The sequence below is a fragment of the Neomonachus schauinslandi genome, chromosome 9, assembly GCF_002201575.2.
Source record: "Neomonachus schauinslandi chromosome 9, ASM220157v2, whole genome shotgun sequence".
Lineage (NCBI taxonomy): Eukaryota > Metazoa > Chordata > Mammalia > Carnivora > Phocidae > Neomonachus > Neomonachus schauinslandi.
Window position 1 is genome coordinate 121,718,552 of NC_058411.1, and position 26,621 is coordinate 121,745,172.

Consider the following 26,621-nt stretch of genomic DNA (forward strand, 5'->3'; position numbering starts at 1 on the left):
AAAAAAAACAGCTAAGGTTCAGTGTATTAATACGGTGTTCGTAGTAAGGTTTAAAACAGCTCTGTAGGGGCACCTGGGTGGCTCAGTCGGTTAAGCGTCTGACTCGATCTCTCGGGAGATGGAGCCCTGCATTGGACTCCGTGCTCAGCGGGTAGTCTGCTTGAGATTCTCTGTCCTCCCTCTGTCCCTCACCCCCATGCTCTTGCTCTCTCTCTGTCTAAAATAAATATTTTTAAAAAATAAAAAAATAAAAAACAAAACAGCTTTGTATTGTGAACAGGATACTCATTGAAATATAGATACTTGCTAAAATGAGGAAAGCTGAGATGCCCCGTCCCTTGCAGAAGCCCCCATGAATACGGGAGCCGATAGTTGGCCTGTCGGGAGGTGCCTGTCGGGCCCAGGTGGGCAGCAGCACGCTGCAAACAGTTGGCCTCAGATGCAGCCTCATGTGACAGGAAGCAAAGCCTTCACCTTCTGCCTGCAAATGGGAATAACGTGCTCTCATTCTCTGATTTGTCCCCCAGGGGGAAGAGTGACAAAAGAAGACCCCTCCCAGTCGAGGCTCCGGTCCACGGAGAGAAGGAAGAAAGCAATCTCCTAATTGGTACCGTATACATCAGGTCAAATAATTTTCTTACTTTCTAGCAACACCAACTAAAAATTTCACCCACATGAGAGCCACGTGCAAGATGGCATAAAAACAGTGAACAGCTCTGAGGTTGCACACCTCCCTGCCTGATCCCCCCTCCCCATGGTCTGGAACCCTAGATAAGCTTATTTCCACCAGTCTTACAAATGCACAGAGGGGCTTGGAGAGGGTAGGCAGCATGTCACAGCTGGTCAGAGTGGCGGGGCAGATTAGGCCAGCGAGCCTGGCTCTGAAGTAGCATCATCTGTCAGAGAATCTGGCCCCCAGAGCAGAGCATCCGAGTGGTTATCTGGGAAGAAGGAACAAGGACACTCATCAATAGCATGGGACCAAATCCACCCCCCATCAGGTAAAATTAATTACATACTTAATTAGATGCTTACTTTATACAAGTATAACATTTTCCATGGGCTTTTATATCAGTATAAAATCTACAGTGGGTTCAGCAAACTTTCTGTAATGGTCCAGCTCATACATGTTTTTAGTTTGTGGGCCTTGTGGTCTCTGTTTTAACTGCTCAACTGAGCCATGTGAAGAGCAACCAGAGACAACATGTGAATGAATGGATGTGACTATGTTCCAGGACCACTTTATGTACAAATACAGATGGCAGCTCCCACTTGGCCCATGGGCCATCGTTTGCCCAACCCTTACGTATGCAAACCCAGGGATGCATTTCCAATTTATCAGCCATGACCAGGTATCCACCACTGGCCCAGCACTGATTCCCTGGCATGAGCCTCCCAGGCCAGGTGCTGATTGCTTTCTTCCAGCAAAATCAGTGGGTGCGTTCTGTGGTCAAGCTGCAGGATGCCTCTTGTATGGTTCTAACCGGGGCTGTTCCGCCTGGGAAATCTCACATCCTTATGAATTTTGTTGGATTGTTCCTGTGACTACAACGATTCTTGGAGAGATGACAGATAGCTCAGCAGTCATTTCAGCAGGTTTGGTACTTCAGTCGGGTCTGGATTGCGTGGACTCTTTCCTAAGAGCCAAGAGGGGGGTGAGAACCAAGGGAGTGGGTTGGCTCACTGATAAAGCCGTAATTGGGATGTAGTGGGCAACGCAGTTACACTGTGGAAGTGTCGCGTACTTGGTTAACTTGGAAGAGGATTGGAAATCTAGTAACCCCAAATTAATCAATGTGTACGTAGGTGTTTGATTTTTTTTTAAACAATCTAGCCTATCTTTTTTTAAAATTTTTTATTTAAATTCAATTTAATTAACATGTACTATATTATTAGTTTCAGAGGTAGGATCCAGTGATTCATCAGTTGCATATAATACCCATTGCTCATTACATCAAGTGCCCTCCTTAATGCCCATCACCCAGTTACCCTATCCCCCCCACCCCCCTCCCTTCTAGCAACCCTCAATTTGTTCCCTATAGTTAAGAGTCTCTCATGGTTTGTCTGCTTCTCTGATTTCATCTTATTTTATTTTTCCTTCCTTCCCCTATGTTCATCTGCTTTGTTTCCTAAATTCCACATGTGAGTGAAATCATATGGTATTTGTCTTTCTCTGACTGACTTATTTCTCTTAGCATAATAGTTCCATCCACATCATGGCAAATGGCAAGATTTCATTCTTTTTGATGGCTGAGTAATATTCCATTGTCTATATATACCACATCTTCTTTCTCCATTCATCTGTCAAGGGACATCTTGGCTATTGTGGACATTGCTGCTATAAACATTGGGATGCAGGTGCCCCTTTGAATCACTGTGTATCCTTTGGACAAATATCTAGTACTGCAATTGCTGGTCTATCTTCTTCTCAGTCAGCTGTCATTGGAATGGACAAAGTGTAAGGTCTGAAGCACTGGAGTTGGTTCTGCCCCCCAGGCTCATATGGCATGCTCAGAGGGATGACACTGGGTTTGATTTTTATTCAGTGTCTTACCTGAAGAATGGGGCCGCTGTCCCACACAGGCAGAAATGGTTTCGGCTCTCCATTCTCTGTGTGCGTGCTCACTCGCGTGCACTTTTGCCACTTACCTCCTCTCTTACAGCACTGTGGCGCCTCTCTCCTTTCTTGCAGATGGATGGTTTCTAGCCTGCTTCCAAACCCCACCTCGGCTGAGTGTTGGGCAGCCCTTCTACATGATCCTATGACTCTTGATATGGACGCAGTCCTGTCAGACTTTGTTCGGTCCACGGGGGCAGAACCTGGTCTGGCCAGAGACCTGCTGGAAGGTAAGCGGACCTTGTTGTCCCCATGCCACTCTCCTGGGCAGAAGAACCTCGAACCGGTGATAAAAGATAAGAAGATTTTTGTTACCTGACGGTGGTGGGACTGGGCTCATTAAGAGTAAAAAAAAAAAGGTGTTGATGATGAAATAGTTTGTGTTATTCTTGGCTTTATTTTGAGTATGGAAGCAATAACTCAGCACTCTACAGTAAAACTGCAGAAGGCATTATTAGCTCAGCTTTGCTTTGCATTAAAGCTTAAAGATAGTCAAAATTTATCAGAAATTACTTTTTTAAAGGAAATATATAACAGAGCAGAAATAATAGAACATTGAAGAGAACACTTTTGTTGGAGACCTGAACATTTCTTATCTCTATCGTGGCTGAGACAAAAATACTTTAGGCGAAGGAAAACCACGTAGTAGCCAGTAAATAGATGGTAGTAATTCATACTCAAGAAGGCTGAACTCCTCCTTAAACCTTAAGTGTAGATATCGTTTGTTACGTGGAAAATGTGCAGTTTCTGTCTCAGGTTCTAAAATGGACTTACTTTGTGTATTTTTAAAATCTTTTTGTGTACTTGTGTGTGGTGGGGTAAAGATGAGAGGCGGGAAGAGCCTGTCATAACTTCTCAGAACAAACGAATGTGTGAGAGAATTTGTAAATGATTTCTCTTGGCTTCAAATGTATAAACTGCTGTTTATGGAATTAGCTAATACTTGGTTAAGTTATTCTAAGTCACAATTATCCCTTAGTTCACTTAGGAAGCAATATGGATTACCACACATTTGTATGATGGTGGAGGTAACTATTCAAATCCCATGGAAAACTAAGAACCACCTCTTCAAGGGCTCTGAGAAAATGCCAGTAGGCCAGCAACAACAGTGTCAATTTTAACTTTCCCTGAAGCTCCCAGAATTTCAAACAAACTCAGGGTTCAGAATAAAAATGCGTAGCAAATGTTTGTGATGCACATAAATCGAAGTGCGATTCTCACCGCCCACCCCCTCCCCGGCACACCGATTGTCGATCCCCTCCCTGACAGTCCCATTGCTTTTTCTCCCTGAAGTGAGCAGCCATGCAGAGAGGCAGGTGCAGAGTGAGGTTGGCAGCGAGAGCTGGGGCCAAACCCAGACCCAATCACTTACTGGCTCTGCATCACAGAGGGCAGATTATTTTCTTCCCTTAACCTCAGATTTTCCTGTATATCAATCCTAACCCTAACCCACCTTCCAGGGTGATTGTGCACATTCGAAGCCGTGATGCCAAATGCTTGCTGGAGTTACCCACGGGTAGCAGAGGTTCCAAAAGCAGTCAACAAAGATCCTGTTCATCACTGCAGTAGCACTGACTTGCTCTGAATTATCTGGATAGCTTTAAGTAGGAAACGAGAGTTGTCAGCCCTTTTCTTCCTTAATTTTATTTTTTAAATGAAAATACCAAAAAATTGACCTTTTGGGGTATAGTTCTAAGAATGATGCATAGATTTATGTTATTACTAGCAGTCTCAGACACAGAACCACCTCGGCCCCCACCCCCCCATCTGCCCCCCTGCTGTGTTTGATCGTCATGCCCTCTCCTACCCTGTCCACTGGCAGCCACTGCTCTGGCTCCTGTCATATTCGCTCTGTCTCTTCCAAGAATGCCGTATAAATGGAGTCATGCAGAACCTAACCTTTTGAAACTGGCTTCTGTTCACTCAGCATCACTATTTTGAGATTCATGCAAGTTGTGCATGTCAACAGTTTGTTCCTTTTTATTGCTAAGTGCTACCCATCCTAGAGATGGACCACAGTTTGTTTATCCAGTTACCTGTGTAAGGGTGTTTCAGTTGCTTCCAATTTGGGGCAGTTATGACTAGAGCTGCTCTCAAATGTGTATTTGACAACTGGGGCTTCTGTGAACATCATTTAAATTTTTCCACGGTGCACACACAGGGGTGGGATTTGCTGGCTTATATGGTAACTGTATGTTTCACTTTACAAGAAACTGCCAAACTGTTTTCCAGAGTGCTGAACCATTTTGCATTTCCCCAGCAACGTAGGAGAGTTCTGGCTGCTCCACGTCCCCATCAGCGCTTGGTATTTCTTTTCTTTCTTATTATTTTCTCCATTCTCCTAGGTGTGGAATGGTATTTCTCCATCACTTTGGTTTTCATCTCCCCACTGACTAATGATGTTAAATGTTTTGTTATTATTCTCCATGTGTATCTTCTCTTTGGTGAAATGATCATTCAGTTCTTCTGCCTATTTCTAAATGGAGTCATTTGACTCCTTGTAGTAGAATTTTGAGAGTTCTTTATATATTCTGAGGATAAATCGTTTGTCAGAGATGGGGTCTGCAAATATTCTTCTCCAGTCTGTGTCTTGACTTCTTATCCTCTTGCCGGTACCCTTTGCAGAGCAAAAGTTTTTAATCTTGGTGAAGTCCAGTTCATCATTTTTTCTTGTATGGATCATATTTCGGGTAACATGTTTAAGAACCTTTGCATGACCCTAGGTCGTGAGGATTTTCTCCAAGGTGGTCTCTTGAAAGTTTTCTACTTTAGATCTCTGACTCATTTTGAGTGGATTTTTTTTTTTAAAGATTTTGTTTATTTATTTGACAGAGAGACACAGCGAAAGAAGAAACAAGCAGGGGGAGTGGGAGAGGGAGAAGCAGGCCTCCCGCGGAGCAGAGAGCCTGATGCGGGGCTCGGTCCCAGGACCCTGGGACCATGACCTGAGCCGAAGGCAGACGCTTAACAACTGAGCCACCCAGGCGCCCCGAGTGGATTTTTTTAGACTATCTGGGCTAGAGTTCATTTGTATACATACGGGGCTCAAATTGTTTCAAAACCATTTGTTGAAAAGATTATCCTTCCTCTGTTGAATTTCCTTTGCACATTTGTCAAAAACCAACTAAACGTATCTGTGGGAAGCTAATTCTTGATGCTGATTCTGTTCCATTGATCAATATGTCTGTTCCTCTGCCAGTACTTCTCCATCTTGACTAGTGTAGCTTCGTGGTGAGTCAAAGTCAGCATGATTCTTCTAACCTTATTTTTCTCTTTTGAAAGTGTTTCAACTATTCTCTTTCCTTTGCCTTTCCATATAAATTTGAGGATCAACTTATGTCTCTCTCTAAAATTTCCTGCTGGGATTTTGATTGGAATTGTGTTAAATCTGTAAATCAATCCTATGTTTTGCCTTACAATCAATAAAGTCAGTGTAGCCATACTTCCCATTTATTATTTCATCTCTGAATTATTTCATCAGCATTTTGTAGTTTTTAGCATATGGACCCTATACATGTTTGTTAGATTTATATATAGGGGTTTTTTGAGCTATTGTAAATGGTATTGGTTTTTTTTTAATTTCAGTTTCTAATTGTTCATTGTTAGTACAGAGAAATATAATTGATTTTTGTGTGTTGCCCTTGTATCCTACAATCTTGCTAAACTCAATTATTTGTCCTAAGGTATATGTGTATGTATACACCCTCATGCATGTGTGCACACGTGTGCACGCATGTGTGTGTGTGTGTGTATGTGTATTCCTTTGGATTTTCTACATAGACAGTCATGTTGTCTCTGAATAGAGATAGTTTTATTTCTTACTCCAATGTGTATGCCTTGTATTTATTTTTCTTGACTTATTGCACTGGCAAGGACTTCCAGGAAGAAGGTAAATGGTAGTGGTGAAAGAAAGCATCCTTGCCTTGTTCTTGATCTTAGGATGGAAGCGTACCCCCCCCAACAGTCTTTCACTGTTATGTAGAATAGCTGTAGGGCTTTTTTTTTTTTAAAGATTTTATTTATTTATTATTATTTTTTAAGATTTTATTTATTTTTTAACAGAGAGAGAGAGACAGCGAGAGAGAGAACACAAGCAGGGGGAGTGGGAGAGGGAGAAGCAGGCTCCCCGCTGAGCAGGGAACCCAATGTGGGACTCGATCCCAGGACCCTGGGATCATGACCTGAGCCGAAGGCAGACACCGAACGACTGATCCACCCAGGCGCCCAAGATTTTATTTATTTATTTGACAGAGAGAGAGCACAAGCAGGGAGAGTGGCAGGGGGAGGGAGAGGGAGAAGCAGGCTCCCTGCAAAGCAAGGGAAGCTCAATGTGGGTCTCCATCCCAGGACCCCGGGATCATGACCTGAGCCAAAAGCAGTCACTTAACCAACTGAGCCACCCAGGCACCCTAGCTGTAGGTTTTTGTAGATGTTCTTTATAAGGTGGAGGAAAGTCCTTTCCTATTTTGTTGAGAGATTTATCATGAATACGTGTTAAGTTTTTCAAATGCATTTTCCATGTCAATTGATATCATTAAGTGGGTTTTTTTCCCCTTCTTTAAACTGCTAGTAAAACAGATTATATTGATGGCCTTGTAATAATAAACCAGGCTGTCAGCTATTCTTTAAAGATTTTTGTACAACACATTTTTCTCTTCTGGGACTCAGATGATAGGAGTCTTAGAATTTATTATTGTCCTCAGATCACTACAATTCTTTAAAAAAAAAAAAAGATTTATTTACTTTAGAGAGAGAGAAGAGGGAGGGGCAGAGGGAGAGAAAAAAGCAGACTTCACAGAGTGCAGAGCCCTAATTGGGTCTCAGTCTCACAACCCTGAGATTATAACCTGAGCTAAAACCAAGAGCCAGATGCTTAACCAACTGCCCCATGATCATTACAGTTCTGTTCACTTTCTCATCTTTTATCATCTATTTTTCCAATTAGATCATTTCTATTGATCTATTTATAAATTTACTATTTCCTCTGTCAGCTCTATTTTGATTACTTATCCCATCCAGTGAGTTTTTTATTTTGGTTGTTAAATTTTTTTTTTTTATTTCTAACATTTCCACTTGATTCTTCTTTATTTTTTTCTGTTTCTTTGCTGAGGCTCTCTATTTTTCAAGAGTGTCCTCTTCTTTTTTTTTTTTATTTTATTTATTTATTTATTTATTATTTTTTTATTCTTATGTTAATCCCCATACATTATATCATTAGTTTTAGATGAAGTGTTCCATGATTCATTGTTTGTGCATAACACCCAGTACTCCATGCAGAACGTGCCCTCCTCAATACCCACCACCAGGCTAACCCATCCTCCCACCCCCCTCCCCTCTAGAACCCTCAGTTTGTTTTTTCAGAGTCCATCGTCTCTCATGGTTCGTCTACCCCTCCGATTTCCCCCGCTTCATTCTTCCCCTCCCGCTACCTTCTTCTTCTTCTTTTTTTTTCTTAACATATATTGCATTATTTGTTTCAGAGGTACAGATCTGAGATTCAACAGTCTTGCACAATTCACAGCGCTCACCATAGCACATACCCTCACCAATGTCAATCACCCAGCCACCCCATCCCTCCCACCCCACTCCCCACTCCAGCAACCCTCAGTTTGTTTCCTGCAATTAAGAATTCCTCATATCAGTGAGATCATATGATACATGTCTTTCTCTGTTTGACTTATTTCACTCAACATAATACCCTCCAGTTCCATCCACGTCATTGCAAATGGCAAGATCTCATTCCTTTTGATGGCTGCATAATATTCCATTGTGTATATATACCACATCTTCTTTATCCATTCATCTGTCGATGGACATCTTGGCTCTTTCAAGAGTGTCCTCTTCTGTTGTAAAATATTTATAATAACTGCTCTGAAACCTTTGTCAGATAATTCCAATATCAATTTCATTTCAGTATTGCTATTGAAATGTCTGGTTTGGCGGGGGAGTTGTTTGGTTTTTTTGTATGCTGAGTAAATTTGGATTGTATTTCTAAACATTTTGGAGATTATGTTTTGAGACTATAGTTGTTGTTTAAAATTATGGCACATGTTATTTTTGTTTTAAATTGCCCCAGTTGGTTTCAGACCAGAAGTTCCAGGTTCCCCAAGACTTCTGTGCATTGTGGTTCCAAGGTCAACTCTATTTGGATCTGTCTCATATGTGTACCACCTAGTGGCCAGTCTGAGACCTGGGCGGTAGTCTGTCCCATATTTCACTACTCAAAGCCTCTGGGATCTGTTTAGAGTCAGATTCATACATGTACAGCTCAGGGGTAAACCCAAGAGTTCATAAACAACTTTAAGGGGTTGCTTTCCCAAATTTCTGCTTCATTGTAATCTCCTCAATAGTGCTGGGTCCCTGAGCTTTGTTTATTCCCACATTCCTACAGATTTGATTTGACTGTGCTTAGGTCTGAACTAAGCAATCAAAATCCAAAATGAAAAAAAAGTCACGGGGTTTACCTCTGGGGACCATAACTCCCATGACTGAAGAAGAAGATTTCCCTGTTTCCCAGTTTTTGTTTCCTGCCATCCCTCATTGCTGCCACAAAATTGCTTCAGCTCTGGGGCACTAGAGAACTGAGAAAATTTTTTGAAGAAAAAAAGACAAATGAGGGGTTTCTACACACTCTCTGAACATTAGAGACTCCTTTTCTGCTTCTGGGGCCAGAGCTAGAGGGCTTTTCCTGGAGCTAATGCCCACTTCTGGGTTTGGAGCTGCACTGAGTTCACATGCGGGAGACTGGAAGAAAAAGTGATCAACTCACCACCAGTTCTGGGGTACTTTGAATTACGGTCTTCTTCCCCCATCTGCCTGCTCTCACATACTCCTCTGAGTTCCCCAGCAGCTGCTCCATGCATTCTGTCCTGGTGTCCCGGTGCTTTCAGCAGGGGAGATGGGGTGCAGTGTCCTTGCTCCAGCTCACCTAGGATGGAACCTGTCCACTGTCTTTACCAGTGGAGAGACTATGGTTACACATGGATGTTGGGCTCTTTCAGTTGTGAGAGTTATTTGGGTCAAGATTTTTCCAAAAGCCAGTGTTTCAAAGAATGAAATCTTTTCCTTGTGATCTTGCTAAGGTTAAAACCACACGGTGATGGCAGAAGCTGGGTGAAAAAGTCCATGGGCCCTCTCTGCACTGTTTTTTAAACTTCTTGTGAGTGTTTTTAATTACTGATTTCAAAATAAAAAGTTTAAAACACACATACAGTGATGGGAATCACAATAGAGCAGAGGACAGCCAATGAGAAGAAAAAATAACATAGGTTGATAAAGAACCTGGCAAAAAAAGACAGGATAGGGACAGCAGAATAGAAGGACAGAAGGACAGAGAAAATGCACACTGATCTGCCTCCGGTGAAAGGTGCATCCTTACATGGCTGTCTGATCCCTTCACATCTGCCTATTGCATGTTGGCTAAGTGGCCTTTCTGAAATAAGTTTGGGTTGAATGATTCTGTTGCCCCAAATCCTTTGATATCCCCCGTTACCTGTAGAATAAACTCCTCTACATGGCACTCAGTTCCTTTCAACCTGTGCCCCATTCCATCCCTTCCACCTCGTCTCTGGTAAAATTCTTCACCATCCTTTTCCCCAGACACACCATCCACCCCTGTGCTTCAGCATAAGCTCAGGTCAAGTGCTGCCCACTCTCTCTGCACACACTCTGTCTCACTCTTGAGACTGGACTCCTCTTCCAGGTTGGTGTATGAGCTCCACGACAGCAGGGACGATAGCAGGTTTTGCTCACTGTGTCCCTCCAACACCCAGTACATGCCAGTCCCTCAGTGGGATGATCTGGCTGCTGGGCACACAGCAATAAGCAACCAGATGAAAATCCTCATCCTCATGGAGATAGACAGTAAGTAACATAAATAAATTATATAGTATTTTAGTGGATAGTGCTATGGAGAAAACTGTATCAGAGGGAGGGGAAAGGGGGTATAGATGTGAATACAATTTTTAATTAGGGTTGTCAGAGAAGGACTCATTAATAAAAACAGGATCTGAGCAGATTTGAGGCATGAGAGAGTAATGACATAGCTATCTGGAGAAAGAAGTTTCCAGCAAGAGCTGGAATTAATTGGTCATTCTTTGCCATTCCTCAAACCTTTGTAGACTTCTATTGTCACATATATTTGATTTTGTCTTATTTTATAATTAATCACATACTTATTTTCTCATTAAATTAGATGTTCTTAAAATCAAAGACAATAACATTAACAATAGTAGTTAGCATTTATGTTGCATTGTTATATGCCAGACTCTAGGCTCTTTAAATGTGATGTCTCATTTAATACACACAGTGAATTAGAAAAGTGTTAGATTTCCCATTTTATAGGCAAGAAAGCTGAAGCTAAGAAAATTCCCTGAAGTTATACATCCAGAACATAGCAGAACCAGCATTTGAACCCAATTGTGTCACTCAATGCCAGGTTCTTTCTGCAAAAATGTCTACAATTTATCTTCATGCCCACTGTCCTTCTAGAGGATAATAGCACTTTGTGTTGCTGTATGCACTCAAAAGAGTTTTAACTAATCACCAAAGGGATGTTTTAGTAACCCATCTTATGATGTGGCTAATTAACTTTTCAAATAAAATATTACTTTAATAGACCACAAAACTATTCAAAAACATAGAAGTAATAGCTAACGATCAGATGCCAAACACTATCTGGCCACTTTAAAAATGCTAAAAGCTAGTTAAAAAGATTTTTGAGTGGCCAAACACATGAGTTGTTTATACAGCATCCGTTCCCTTCTTAAAGACAAAGCAACTCTCATGCTTTTATAATAACCATGAATCTTAGGCCTTGAAGCTCTACCAAGATATTCTTTCAGTGTACCCAGGCCTTACTTTTGTTGTGACCCAAAGAAAAAAAAAATCCTCAAATAAACAGCCAAGTTGCATTTAGGTAGAATATTAATTGGAAATTAACATCTCACATGTCCCTAGTATAATCCTTCAGAATCCTTGTGGAATTTGCAAAGTTAAGGAAAATAATGGCAACTAAGTTAAATTGTATTCTCCAAAATATATATATATGGAAGTTGTCCACATACTTTAAGATGCATGTATATTTACCAGTTGAGTTGAAATTTGACAACTAAAGTACTTCGAGTTGTTTATGGGGGAATATAACCTCTTCTGCAATCCTGGGCCCCTTAGATTTGAAGTATATATGGTTTGGAATTTTGCATATGGCGTCCTTTCTTGGTCCAGTTCACACGAGAGGTAACTCCCAGTAACTTACCAGTCATATTGACAGGCTATTCCATTAACATTTACATCTGGCCTATGAAAACTTTTCCACAATTGGGGACAGCAGCTGCTGACTTAGATAACTGTAATAATGCCCCAAAGAGTACACCCAAGAAATGGGGAGGGGATGAAGGCAACTGAGAGAAGAATGTGTTTAGTAAAATTCTCACATTAGCCCACCAGCTGTGTATGGGATCTGCCCACAACAAACCCACATAGTTGTCTGTGGAGCATTCAGCAGAGTGGACAAGATGAAATTGGAAGTGGTAAGGGAGCCAAAGAGGACTCTGCCTGAAGACCGGCCAGTTGCCATCACTGACCCAGGACTTAAACACACAAGAAACTGAGGTAGGCTTCAGAATAGTTACTCTTTTAATTAAAATGAGAAAAGTGTTCCAAGGCCAGATATCCCAGGTGTGTGTAATCAGAGCATTCTTTCTCTTCAGTCAAGCTAGATCTGAAGCCCAGTCTTGAATACATGCCATCCTATTTACCAGAAGAATTCACTGCTGTAAGTTTTTCAGGTTTGCATAATTAGAAAGCTTGAGTGGGATCATCCTTGGGTGGGAGCGAAAAAGTGGCTTGGCGACCTTGAATCCTAAGCAGGAGTTAAGAGGAGGAGAAGGTCTGAAGGGCTCTGGCCAGTGAGTCTAGAAATTCTGTAATGAAGACACTCATTGTTCTCCCTGCTGTCCTGCTGCCACTGGGGAGAGCTCTGCCATTACACTAGACATATTTAAAATAATACAGCCAAAAATAAAAAGTCCTGTTCAGGATCAGACTTCCAAGATGACTCCTCTGGTCTGGCCCCGTTTAGGAAGACACATACTCTCTTTAGATAGGGGAGAGTGTTTAAATACTCTTGAAACAAACTGAGATCCATTACAACCATGTGTGAGGAGTTTCCTTTTGGGATGCTAATCAATGAAGTAGATCTTATTTCCCTCATTTCCTTTCCATTAGGGTAGATTGTAACCCCAGGTACCATCACTGGCCTATTTTATTGGCTTTACTCAAGAAGCTGTCCCATCTTGGCTACTTGAAATGAAATGTTTCCTCTCTGGAAAGCCAATCATGTCCGAGACAGTCTTTCTCAATGGAGATTTCCACCTGGGCTATCCCATACCCCCCACCTTTTGGAGTTCTTCCACCTTGCTTTGCTGATGTGCACATTCCTAAGAGGCTTCCGCCCAGTGCAGTCAGTAATGTGGACTGAAATTAATTGTGTTGAAGAGGGAGGGTCAAGAGAACACCATCCCCTGGTGGAAGATCCTCTGATATTGTGGCTCAGAATTGGAGTCATAAAAGTTAAACATTTTTTAAGATAAAAAGTAGCTGTGCAAACCAAAATCAATTAAAAAATTGGGGCAGGAAAGGGGAAGATGCTACATATCAAGAACTCATACTTAAGCAAAAACAATGATGTGGTCAGTCTGCAAGCATGTATTGAGGGCCTCTGACCTGGATTTTAGAGACCCAGTATGGAAGAAGGAAGGTGTGTGTAAGGCAGGGGGGTTGCATATTCCAGTCAGAGGGAAGAGCATTTGCAAAGGTATGGAAGCATAAAATCAGAAAGAGAAGGAACTCAGTATTGCTGTGTCACAGACTATGACTAGAGGGGAAATGGCAGGAGACAGATGAGACTGCGTGGATGGACACATCTCAAAGCGCCTGGTGTTCCATGCAGAGAAGTTACCTTTTAAGCAGTGAGAAGCACTGAAGGGAAGTAGGGAGGTCACAGGAAACATTATGAGACTAGAGTGCAAAATAGATTGTATCCCATTTCTAAATCCTAATTGTCTGTGGTTCTGCTTGAAGAACTATGCCTGCCAAAAGCATGAGGAGCATGAGGGTCAGAGGGAAAGGGGATCATTAATTAGCCACAGTCCTCATGGTAGCAACTGGTGGCACTAGCGTTTATATCTCTAAACCAGTAAGGAGATTTCTGCTACTTTCCAGGCAAGGGATAATGGGCAAATGGCATGAAATGCCATCTGTGCCTGTACATTGCGTCAGTAAGTTATGGGATCAGCCTCCCAGTGAGCTGGTTCCTTCAAATTCCCACCGTGATCAAGCATGCTTTGGGGAATCAGTCTCACAGACGGCCTCTGGTTGCTTCCAAGACATGGATCAAGGACAGGATTGGAGTGGCAATTTCTCATTATTAAGAGCCCACTTGATCAGCCATGCTGTACTCATATAAAAGCTCAGGGGTGACCTATAGTCTGAATGAATAGGATGTTTGCTCATGGCACCAAGAATTGAGGAGGGTCCTCTAGCTACTGGTCCTCAGTTGCCCTCATTCCTCTGGGTTGCATTTATCCCATTAGCAGACACCCCTCAAGTCTGGGGCTCCCCTTGGAGCACTGAGTTTGTGGGAAGGTGAGACCAGGCTTGTGTGTAGCCACAATTTTTTGGTGGTACCCAGCATTTTCTATATATATAATCATATCACCTGCAAATAGTGCTACTTTTCCCTTTATGAATCAGAAACCTTTTATTCCTTTTTCTTGCATGATTGCACTAAGATTTCCAGCACTATGCTGAATAGAAGTGGTGAGAATGGACACCCTTGCCTTGTTCCTGATCTTGGAAGGGGAGTTTTTAACCTTTCAGTGTTGAGTATAATGTTAGCTATGGGGCTTATCATATAGGATCTTTATTATGTTGAGATATATTCTTTCTATACACAATTTCTTGGAAGTTTTTACCATGAAAGGATGTTATATTTTGTCAAATGCTTTTCTGCCTCTGTTGAGATTATCATGATTTTTATCTTTCATTCTGTTAATGCAGTGTATCACATTTATTGATTTGCATATGTTGAACAATCCTTGCATCTCAGAGATAAATCTCAAATGATCATGTTGTATGATCTTTTTAATGAACTACTGAATTTAGTTTGCTAATATTTTGTTGAAAATTGTTGCATCTGTATTTGTCAGGAATGTTGACCTCTGGTTTTCTTGCAGTGTCCTTATCTGAATTTTGTATCAGGTTAATCCTGGCCTCATAAAGTGAGTTTGGGAGTATATCCTCTTCTTCAGATTTTTGGAAGTTTTCAAAAGATTGGTGTTATTTCTTCCTTAAATGTCTGGTAGAATTCACAAGTGAAACCATCTGGTCCTGGACTGTTCTTTGTTGCAAAGTTTTTGATTACTGAACTATCCCCTTACTCATTATTGATCTGTTCAGATTTTCTATTTCTTCATGATTTAGTCTTGGTAGGTTTTATGTCTCTAGCAATTTATCCACTTTTTTTTATATGTTCTCCAATTTGTTGGCATATAACTGTTTATATGGTCTTGTACGATTCTTTGTATTTCTGTGGTATCAGTTGCAATGTTTTTTCTTTCATATCTGATTCAATTTATTTGAGTTCTCTCTCTTTTTTTTTTCTTGGTAAGTCTAGCTAACACTTTGTCAATTTTGTTTATCTTTTCAAAAAAACAGCTCTTAGTTTCATTGGTCTTTCTATTGTTTTTCTGATGTCTATTTTATTTATTTCCACTCTGATTTTTATTTCCTTCCTTCTATTAACTTTGGACTTAGTATTTCTTCTTTTTCTAGTTCCTTGGGGTATAAAGCTAGGTTGTTTATTTCAGATCTCTTTTTTTTTTTCTTAATGCAGGCATTTATCACTATAAAATGCCCTCTTAAGACTGCTTTTGTTTCATACCATAGGTTCTGATATGTTGTGTTTCCATTTTCATTAGTTTCAAGATTCTTTTTCATTTCCTTTATGTTTCTTCTTTAACCCAATGGTTGTTCAGGACTGTGCTGTTTAATTTCTAAATATTTGTGAATTCTCCAGCTTTTCTTCTATTGTTGATTTCTTGTTTCATATCACTGTTGTCAGAAAAGATAATTGGTATTATTTTAATCTTCTTAAATTTGTTAATATTTGTTTTGTGACCTATCATATGATCTATCCTAGAGAATATTTATGTGTGCTTGAGAAGAGTGTTTCTTCTGCTGCTCTTGGATGGAATGTTCTGTATATGACTGCTAGGTCAACTAAATCTAAAGTATGATTCAAGTCCAGCATTCTTTGTTGTTTTTCTGTCTGGATGATCTATCTATTGTTGAAAGTGGGGAATTGACGTCCCCTACTATTATTTTGTTGTTGTTTTTCTCCCCTCTAATCTGTTAGTTTATGTTTCATGTGTTTAGATGCTCCTGTGTTGGGTGCATATGTATTAAGTACTGTTATATCTTCTTGATTAATTGACTCCCTTACCATTATATAATACCTTCTTTGTCTCTTGTTACATTTTTGGTGTAAAGTCTATTTTACTTGGTATTAGTATAGCTACCCTGTTCTCTTTTGATTTCCACTTCCACAGAATATCTTTTTCCATCCCTTCACTTGTAAACTATGTGTATCCTTGCAACTGAAGTGAATCTCTTATAGGCAGCATATAGTTGGGTATCAATTTCTCTCCATCCAACCACTCTGTGCCTTTTGATTGGAGAATTTAATCCATTTACACTTAGAATAATTATTGATAGGTAAGGACTTACTAATGTCATCTTATTGTTTTCTGGCTGTTTTGTAGCTCCCTTTCTCCTTTCTTCCTCTTTTGTGGCCTTCTTTTATGGATTGATATTATGTAGTAGTATGCTTAGATTCCTTTCTCTTTATGTTTTATTAATTTACTGTAGTTTTTTGGTTTCTGATTGCCATGAGGCTTACATAAAACTTTTTTTCTACCATGAATATTTATTAATTTTATATTAAGTGAAAGCTGTAAGCATCATACACATATATAGAATAACAGTAGCTGCTATAACTCCTCACCAGAGATTCTCCTTCCATGTCTAATATTGGAAGATCAGGGTTTAATTTTAATGAGGTAAAAGGTAAGTTTTTTTTTATTATGTTATGTTAGTCACTATACAGTACATGATTAGTTTTTGATGTAGTGTTCCATGATTCATTGTTTGCGTATAACACCCAGTTGCAATACATGCCCTCCTTAATACCCATCACCAGGCTAACCCATTTCCCCATGCCCCTCCCCTCTAAAACCCTCAGTTTGTTTCCCAGAGTCCATTGTCTCTCATGGTTTGTCTCCCCCTCTGATTTCCCCCTCCTTCATTTTTCCCTTCCTTCTCCTAATGCCCTCCATGCTATTCCTTATGTTCCACATATAAGTGAAACCATATGACAGTTGTCTTTCTTTGCTTGACTTATTTCACTTAGCATAATCTCCTCCAGTTCCATACATGTCGATGCAAATGGTGAGTATTCAGCCTTTCTGATGGCTGAATAATATTCCATTGTATATATGGACCACATCTTCTTTATCCATTTGTCTGTTGAAGGGCATCTCGGCTCCTTCTACAGTTTGGCTATTGTGGACATAGCTGCTGTAAAGAACTTCTCAAACTCAACACCCAAAAAACAAATAATCAAGTCAATAAATGGGTGGAAGACATGAACAGACACTTCTCCAAAGAAGACATACAAATGGCTAACAGACACATGAAAAAATGTTCAACATCATTAGCCATCAGGGAAATTCAAATCAAAACCACATTGAGATATACCACCTTACACCAGTTAGAATGGCAAAAATTAACAAGGCAGGAAACAACAAATGTTGGAGAGGATGTGGAGAAAGGGGAACACTTTTTTTTTATTCTTATGTTAATCCCCATACATTACATCATTAGTTTTAGATGAAGTGTTCCATGATTCATTGTTTGTGCATAACACCCAGTGCTCCATGCAGAATGTGCCCTCCTCAATACCCACCACCAGGCTAACCCATCCTCCCACCCCCCTCCCCTCTAGAACCCTCAGTTTGTTTTTCAGAGTCCATTGTCTCTCATGGTTCGTCTACCCCTCCGATTTCCCCCGCTTCATTCTTCCCCTCCCGCTACCTTCTTCTTCTTTTTTTTTTTCTTAACATATATTGCATTATTTGTTTCAGAGGTACAGATCTGAGATTCAACAGTCTTGCACAATTCACAGCGCTTACCAGAGCACATACCCTCCCCAGTGTCTATCACCCAGTCACCCCATCCCTCCCACCCCACCCCCCACTCCAGCAACCCCCAGTTTGTTTCCTGCAATTAAGAATTCCTCATATCAGTGAGATCATATGATACATGTCTTTCTCTGTTTGACTTATTTCACTCAACATAATACCCTCCAGTTCCATCCACGTCATTGCAAATGGCAAGATCTCATTCCTTTTGATGGCTGCATAATATTCCATTGTATATATATATATATACCACATCTTCTTTATCCATTCATCTGCCAATGGACATCTTGACTCTTTCCACAGTTTGGCTATTGTGGACATTGCTGCTATATACATCGGGGTGCACATACCCTTTCGGATCCCTACTTTTGTATCTTTGGGATAAATACCCAGTAGTGCAATTGCTGGATCATAGGGTAGCTCTATTTTCAACTTTTTGAGGAACCTCCATACTGTTTTCCAGAGTGGCTGCACCAGCTTGCATTCCCACCAACAGTGTAGGAGGGTTCAAGGGGAACACTTTTACACTGTTGGTGGGAATGCAAGTTGGTACAGCCACTTGGGAAAACAGTATGGAGGTTCCTCAAAAAGTTAAAAATAGAGCTACCCTATGACCCAGCAATTGCACTACTGAGTATTTACCCCAAAGATACAGATGTAGTAAAACATCTTATATTTATTAACAATTTATTTTATGCTGATAACAGCAACATCAATCATATACAAAAAGTCTACCCTTTTACTCCCCTCTTTTGTGTCTTTGATGTCATAATATCTCTTTTTATATTGTGTATTCATTAAAAAAATATTGTAGCTATAGTTATTTTAATACTCTTGTCATTTAATCTTTCTATGTAACACTCTACCATATTACAGAATTAGACTATTCTGAATTTGACCATAAGCCTACCTTTCCCAGTGTGTTTTATATTTTCATATTTTTTCATTTTACTCATTAGTATCCTTTCATTTCAGCTTAAAGAACTCCTTTCAGCATTTCTCGTAAGGCAGGTCTCACAGTGATGAACTCCCTCAGCTTTTGTTGTCTAGAAAAGTCTTTATCTCCCCTTCATTTCTGAAAGATAACTTTACCACATATAAAGTATCCTTGGTTGGAAGTTTTTTTCTTTCAGTATTTTGAATATATGATCCCACTCTCTTCTGGCCTGTGAGATTTCTGCTGATTCCACTGACACCCCTTTGGGGGTTCCCTTATGAGTTACACACTTTTTTTCCCTCTTGCTTCTTTTAAGATTATCTCTTCATCTTTGATTTTTGACAGTTTTATTATAGTGTCTTGGAGAGAATCTCTTTAAGTTGATTTTGTTTAGTGACCTATGAGCTTCATCAATTGGCTATCCAAATCTTGTTCCTGATTTGGGAAATTTCCAGCCATTATTTCTTTAAATATATTTTCTGTCTCCTTCTCCCTCCCTTATGCTTCTGAGACTTTAATAATTTATAAATTGTTTTTTTTATTTTATCCCATAATCATGTAGGCTTTCTTCACTCTTTTTCATTCCTTTTTTCCTTTGTACTCCACTGACTGAATGATTTCAAAGATTCTGTCTTCTATCTTACAGATTCTTTCTTCTGCTTGATTCATCTACTGTTGGCACTTCCTATTGCATTTTTCATTTCATTCATTGTATTCTTCAGCTCCAGGATTTCTGTTTGGTTCTTTTTTATGATTTTCTTTTTTTTTTTCTTGTTAAACTTTTCGTTTTGTTTGTATATTGTTTCCTGATTTTGTTGAATTATCTTTCTGTGTGTCAAAACAGCTGTCTTGCATTCTTTATCAGCTAAGTTGCAAGATCTCCATGTCTTTGAGGCCAGTTACTGAAAGATTATTATGATCCTTTTGTGGTGTAATGTTTCTTTGATTTTTCATGTTCCTTGAAGTTTTGCATTACTGTCATCACATTTGAAGTAGCAGTCACCTCCTCCAGTCTTTACTCACTGCCTTCAGGAGAGAAATACCTTCCCTCAACCAAGCTAAGGATTTTGAGGCTTTCTCAGACCTTCTAGGGATACACCTGCTCCATGTTTCCTGCTCCCTCTTGTGGCAGAATTCTTAAGCTTGTATGACTTCTGATCTGCCATGCTGACAAGCCTCCATTTTGCTTTCTCAAAGACAGTGCTAAAGCTCAAGTTCTGGTTTTCAAACAGATCTCTTCCTAGAGTGCAGATCTGAGCCAACTTTCTGTGTGTGCTCACTAGCCATCTGCCAAAGCTCACTTTCACCAGTGCTCGGGGTGCCCATTGGCCAGTTGGGGTATCCATAGGTGAGCTGTTTCCAGTGGCTCATGGGCAGGCTTTTTGATGGAGTCCATGAGGCAGTTAGTGGGATCCATATCCCTTTAATGCCCCTTAAGAGTCCTATCTGCCACTCTCCCAGCCTTCTCCCACCACCCAGTCATGCAGTTCATGACTCAATAATCTGGATCAGGTTAGCCTCCTTGGCAGTGTCCCACATAGCAGGGGAAGCTGGTGCTTACCTACATAATCTGGCTCTCCCCTGTGGGAGAAATCATGGACCAAGAGGATTTCTGTTGGTATTCAGCTGTGCTGCCTTGGGGAAGGGATGATGCAGGTAAAGTCAAACTGTTCCTCTAATCTTTTCCAGTGTAACCAAGTCCATATGTTTTTTCTTGCTCTGACGTTGTGCTGGAACTTCCCCTCTAGAAACCTGGATTTCTAGGTTCTCTCATCCATGGGTGATATCTAAAACAGTGTTTCACATGGGCTCTCAAACTGTAGCCAAGAGGAGCTGAAAGGTTCATGGCAGAGTCCACAGCTGGGACTGAGGTCTGCATGCCTATTACCCAACACATGGGTAGGTGAGACTTCTCCTGGATCCCACAGTTGCCACAAAGGCACTTTTGTCCATGAATGAATGGCAAATTATTCTTGGAGCGGGGAGTGGACAAAAATGCAAGATGTCTTATTCCACCATGATGCTGACATCACCTCTTTATAGTCCTTAATTTGAATTGAAATTGCTAATAGCCAAACTGTGGAAAGAGCCGAGATGCCCTTCAGCAGATGAATGGATAAAGAAGATGTGGTCCATATATACAATGGAATATTTCTCAGCCATCAGAAAGGATGAATACCCAACTTTTACATCAACATGGATAGGACTGGAGGAGATTATGCTAAGTGAAATAAATCAAGCAGAGAAAGTCAATTATCATATGGTTTCACTTATTTGTGGAACATAAGGAATAGCATGGAGGACATTAGGATAAGGAAGGGAAAAATGAAGGGGGGTAAATCGGAGGGAGAGATGAACCATGAGAGACTATGGACTCTGAGAAACAATTTGAGGGTTTTAGAGGGGAGGGGGAGTGGGAGGATGGATTAGCCCAGTGATGGGTATTAAGGAGGGCACGTACTGCGTGGAGCACTGGGTGTTATATGAAAACAATGAATCGTGGATCACTACATCAAAAACTAATGATGTATGGTGACTAACATAACATAATAAAATTAAATTAAAAAAAAGAAATTGCTAATATGGACTCACGATGTATTTTATTTGAAAAATAGATATTTCGTAGATCTGTTCACTGCAGTCTTGGAAACAACAATCAACTAAGCAGTGAGCAACTCTAGTGTCCAAATTTTGGGTGCCATTTATCATTTCTCATAAAAGGAGTCAGGGCTCCTTGGAGAAATGTCTGATTCCAGTTCTGGGCAAGATGTCAGCTGAGCCAGGAACCCTGTAACCAGAAAGTAGGAAAGCTTTCATATGTGACCTGGTCTTATCAAAAAGACAAGAGCCACTCTGGATAAGCTCCCATAGACAGAGGTGTGATAACTGAAACATCAATAAGCACAAGTATAATAATTGTATGGTTTTAAACACATCAAATATGTTTACATACATGAATTTGTAATGGAACTGAAAGACAATTCATTGATAATTTTTGGAAGATGCTAAGGAACCAACTCATTATTTTGAAAAACTGGGATGATAATAAAGGAAAATAAGCATTGTCCTGCCCTTCTAATAACACTTAGTATCACTGTGTAACTAGTTAATGAGAGGAAGGTTCTCTTTATAAATATTTGAGTTTAAGAAGAAGGGCTGATAGAATTATAATATCACTATTTTGTAACCTCTATTGAATCTAGACAGGGATCTTCAGTAGCTGACAATATCACAAAAAGAGATTATCAGCCATTACATGCCTCTTAAGAGCAGTACCAACAGCACTTATGAAAGTCTTGCTAAAAGTGAAATGAACCTGAGTCTGATCAAAACCCTATATAGTCACCAAATGACAGCAAATACAAAGGATGGAGGAACTTGTTCTATGACAACACAAGTATGCAATAGCTAAATCTAGGCTGTAGGTTTCTTCAAGAAATAAATTCTGGGGTAAATTCCACAGATCAGGAGTTTGTTTCCTTTTTCTTTAAATTGCCAGATAATACATGTTTTAGGTTTTATGGGCCAAGCAGTTTATTCACCTCTGCTGTTGGAGCATGAAAGCAGCCACAAACAATGGGTGCAACTGTATTTTAATAAACGATTTCCAAGAGCAGACATACAGCCCGTGGGCCATAGTTTGCCAGCCCCTATTATAAATTTAAAAAGGCTTAAAGGACACATCAACCATTCAAAATGTATGCACATTACTTAAATTTCGATTCAAGCAAACTATAAAAAAAAAAAAAAGAAAAATGGGGGCATCTGGGTGGCTCAGTCAGTTAAGCATCTAACTCTTGGTTTTGGCTCAAGTCATGATATCAGTGTCCTGGTATCAAGCCCTGTGTTGGGCTCCATGCTCAGCAGAGAGTCTGCTTGAAGATTCTCTCCCTCTGCACCTCCCCCCACTCTCTCTCTCTCTTTCTCTCTCTCAAATAAATAAATCTTAAGGGGTTAGCCTGGTGATGGGTATTAAAGAGGGCACATTCTGCATGGAGCACTGGGTGTTATACACAGGCAATGAATCATGGAACACTACATCAAAAACTAATGATGTAATGTATGGTGATTAACAAAACAATAAAAAATTTAAAAAAACAAAAACCAAAAGGAAAAAACTGACTTTTCTGTAAAAAATAAATAAATAAATAAATAAATCTATCTTTAAAAAAAAGAAAGATGATAAGACAATATGAGAAACTTGAACACAACACTTACTGGGTATTTGATGATATTAAGGAATTATTGGTAATTAGTTCTGGGGAGGTTATACTAAGAAAAATATACACACTGAATATGGATGTATGAAATATCAAGCTGAGATTTGGAGGGTGGGGGAATGGGTGGGACTAGAAATGAAACAAGATTAGTATGAGTTGATTATTCATTAAAACTGGGTGATGCATGCACATGGGTCCATTGTAATCTTCTGTATACTACTGAATATGTACAAAGCTTTCCAGAATAGAATGTTTTATTTTTTTTATTTCAATTAAGGTTAGTTAACATATAGTGTATTATTAGGTTCAGGGTAGAGTTTAGTGATTCACCGGTTGCATGTAATACCCATTGCTCATTACCTCAAATACCCTTCTTAATGCCCATCACCCAATTACCCCTTCTCCCCACCTCCTTCCCTACAGCAACTCTCAATTTGTTCCCTAGAGTTAAGAGTCTTTTATGGTCTCCCTCTCTCTCTGTTTTATGTTATTTTATTTTTCCCTCCCTTCCCCAATGTTCATCTGTTTTGCTTCTTAAATTCCACATGAGTGAAATCACATGGTATTTGTCTTTCCTGACTGCCTTATTTTGCTTAGCATAACACCTTATAGTTCCATCCATGTCTTTGCAAATGACAAGATTTCATTCTTTTTTATGGTTAAGCCATACATGTGTATACCACTTCTTCTTTATCCATTCATCTGTCAATGGACATCTGGGCTCTTTCCATATTTTGGCAATTGTGGACATCTCTGCTATACACATTAGAGTGCATATGCCCCTTTGAATCACTATTTTTTTTATCCTTTGGATAAATACCTAGTAGTGCAATTGCTGGGTCATAGGGTAGTTCTATTTTTAACTTTTGGAGAAATCTCCGTACTGTTTTCCAGAGTGGCTGCACCATTTTGCATTCTCACCAACAGTATAAGAGGGTTCCCCTTTCTTTGCATCCTTGTCAATATCCGTTGTTTCCTGAGTTGTTACTTTTAGCCATTCTGACAGATGTGAGGTAGTATCTCATTATGGTTTTGATTTGCATTTCCCTGATGGTAAGTGATGTTGAGCATTTTTTCATGTGTCTGTTAGCCATTTGTATACTTCTTTGGAAAATGGCTATTCATGTCTTTTGCCCATTTCTTGACTGGATTTTTTTGGTTTTTGGGTGTTGACTTTGATAAGTTTTTTATAGATTTTGAATACTAGCCCTTTATCTGACACGTCATTTGCAAATATCTTCTCCCATTCTGTTGCCTTTTAGTTTTGTTGATTGTTTCCTTTGCCATGCGAAGGAAAGGACTCCTGATGAAGGCCCAGTAGTTCATTTTTGCTTTTGTTTCCCTTGCCTCTGGAGATGTGTCTAGCAAGAAGTTGCTGTGGCTGAGGTCAAACAGGTTGCTGCCTGTGTTCTCCTCTAAGATTTTGGTGGATTCCTGTTTCACATTTAGTCTGTCATTCACTTTGAGGGTTTTTGGTGTGTGTGTAGAATAAAAAGGTGTCCAGTTTCTTGTGCATATGGCTGTCCAGTTTTCCCAACATCATTTGTTGAAGAGACTGTCTTTTATCCACTGGATATTCTTTCCTGCTTTCTTGAAGATTAGTTGACCATAGAGTTGAGGGTCCAGTTGTGGGTTCTCTATTCTGTTCCATTGATCAATGCGTCTGTTTTTGTGCCAGTACCATATAGTCTTGATGATTACAGCTTTGTAATACAGCTTGAAGTCCGAAATTGTGATGCTTCCAGCCTTGGTTTTCTCTTTCAACATTACTTTGGCTATTCGGGGTCTTTTCTGATTCCACACAAATTTTAGATTTGTTTGTTCCAGCTCAGTGAAAAATGCTGATGTTATTTTGATAAGAATGGCATTAAATGGTAGATTGCTTTGGATAGTGTAGACATTTTAACAATATTTGTTCTTCCAATCCATGAGTGTAGAATGTTTTTTTCCATTTCTGTGTATTCTTCAGTTTCTTTCATAAGTGTACTATAGTTTTCAGAGTACAGATCTTTAGGTTTATTACTAAGAATCCTATGGTTTTTAGTGCAATTGTAAATGGGATCGATTCCTGGATTTCTTTCTTCTGCCTCGTTACTGTATAGAAATGCAACAGACTTCTGTGCATTGATTTTATATCCTGTGACTGCTGAATTCCTGTATCAGTTCTAGCAATTTTTTGATGGAGTCTTTCAGGTTTTCTACATACAGTATCATTTCTTCTGCGAAGAGTGAAAGTTTGACTTCTTTGCCGATTTGGATGCCTTTTATTTCTTTTTGTTGTCTGATTGCTGAGGCTAGGACTTCTAGTGCTATATTTGAACAATGGTGGCGAGAGTGGAGAGCCCTGTCGTGTTCCTGACCTTAAGGGAAAACCTCTCAGTTTTTCCCCATTAAGGATGATATTAGCTGTGGGTCTTTTGTATATGGCCTTCATGATTTTGAGGTATGTTCCCTCTATCCCTACTTTGTTGAGGGCTGTTATCAAGAAAAGATGCTGTATTTTGTCAAATTCTTTTTTTGCGTCTATTGAGAATATCATATGGTTCTTATCCTTTCTTTTATTAGTGTGGTGTATTACGTGGATTGATTTGTGAGTGCTGAACCACCCCTGTAATCCAGAATAAATCCCACTTGGACATAGTAAATAATCCTTTTAATGTACTGTTGGATCCCATTGGCTAGTATCTTGTTGAGAATTTTGGGTCCATGTTCATCAGAGATATTGGTCTGTAATTCTTTTTTAGTGGAGTCTTTGTCTGGTTTGGGGATCAAGGTAATGCTGGCTTCATAGAATGAGTTTGGAAGTTTTCCTTCCATTTCTATTTTTTAGAACAGTTTCAGAAGAATTGGTATTAATTATTCTTGAAATGTTTGATAGAATTCCCCTGGGAGGGCCGCCTGGGTGGCTCAGTCATTAAGCGTCTGCCTTCGGCTCAGGTCATGATCCCAGGGTCCTGGGATCGAGCCCTGCATCAGGCTCCCTGCTTGGCGGGAAGCCTGCTTCTCCCTCTGCACTCCCCCTGCTTGTGTTCCCTCTCTCGCTGTGTCTCTCTCTTCAAATAAATAAATAAAATCTTTAAAAAAAAAAAAAAAGAATTCCCCTGGGAAGCTATCCAGTCCTGGACTCCTTTTTTTTTTTTTAATTTTTTTATTCTTATGTTAATCCCCATACATTACATCATTAGTTTTAGATGAAGTGTTCCATGATTCATTGTTTGTGCATAACACCCAGTGCTCCATGCAGAATGTGCCCTGCTCAATACCCACCACCAGGCTAACCCATCCTCCCACCCCCCTCCCCTCTAGAACCCTCAGTTTGTTTTTCAGAGTCCATCGTCTCTCATGGTTCGTCTACCCCTCCGATTTCCCCTGCTTCATTCTTCCCCTCCCGCTACCTTCTTCTTCTTCTTTTTTTTTTTTCTTAACATATATTGCATTATTTGTTTCAGAGGTACAGATCTGATATTCAACAGTCTTGCAAAATTCACAGCGCTTACCAGAGCACATACCCTCCCCAGTGTCTATCACCCAGTCACCCCATCCCTCCCACCCCACCCCCCACTCCAGCAACCCTCAGTTTGTTTCCT

At 40.0% G+C, this 26,621-nt stretch overlaps 1 protein-coding gene across 1 annotated transcript in view; it reads left to right on the plus strand.

The window, feature by feature from the left end:
* Window positions 1–598: 598 nt before the first annotated feature.
* The window catches only part of OTUD7A (OTU deubiquitinase 7A), a 201,426-nt gene continuing 175,403 nt past the window's right edge, over window positions 599–26,621 (plus strand). Inside the window, exons 1-2 of the mRNA XM_044918299.1 lie at window positions 599–623; window positions 2,693–2,847. Of these exons, the coding sequence (XP_044774234.1) occupies window positions 2,697–2,847 (151 nt within the window). The 5' untranslated portion in view covers window positions 599–623; window positions 2,693–2,696. The remainder of the gene's footprint in view (window positions 624–2,692; window positions 2,848–26,621) is intronic.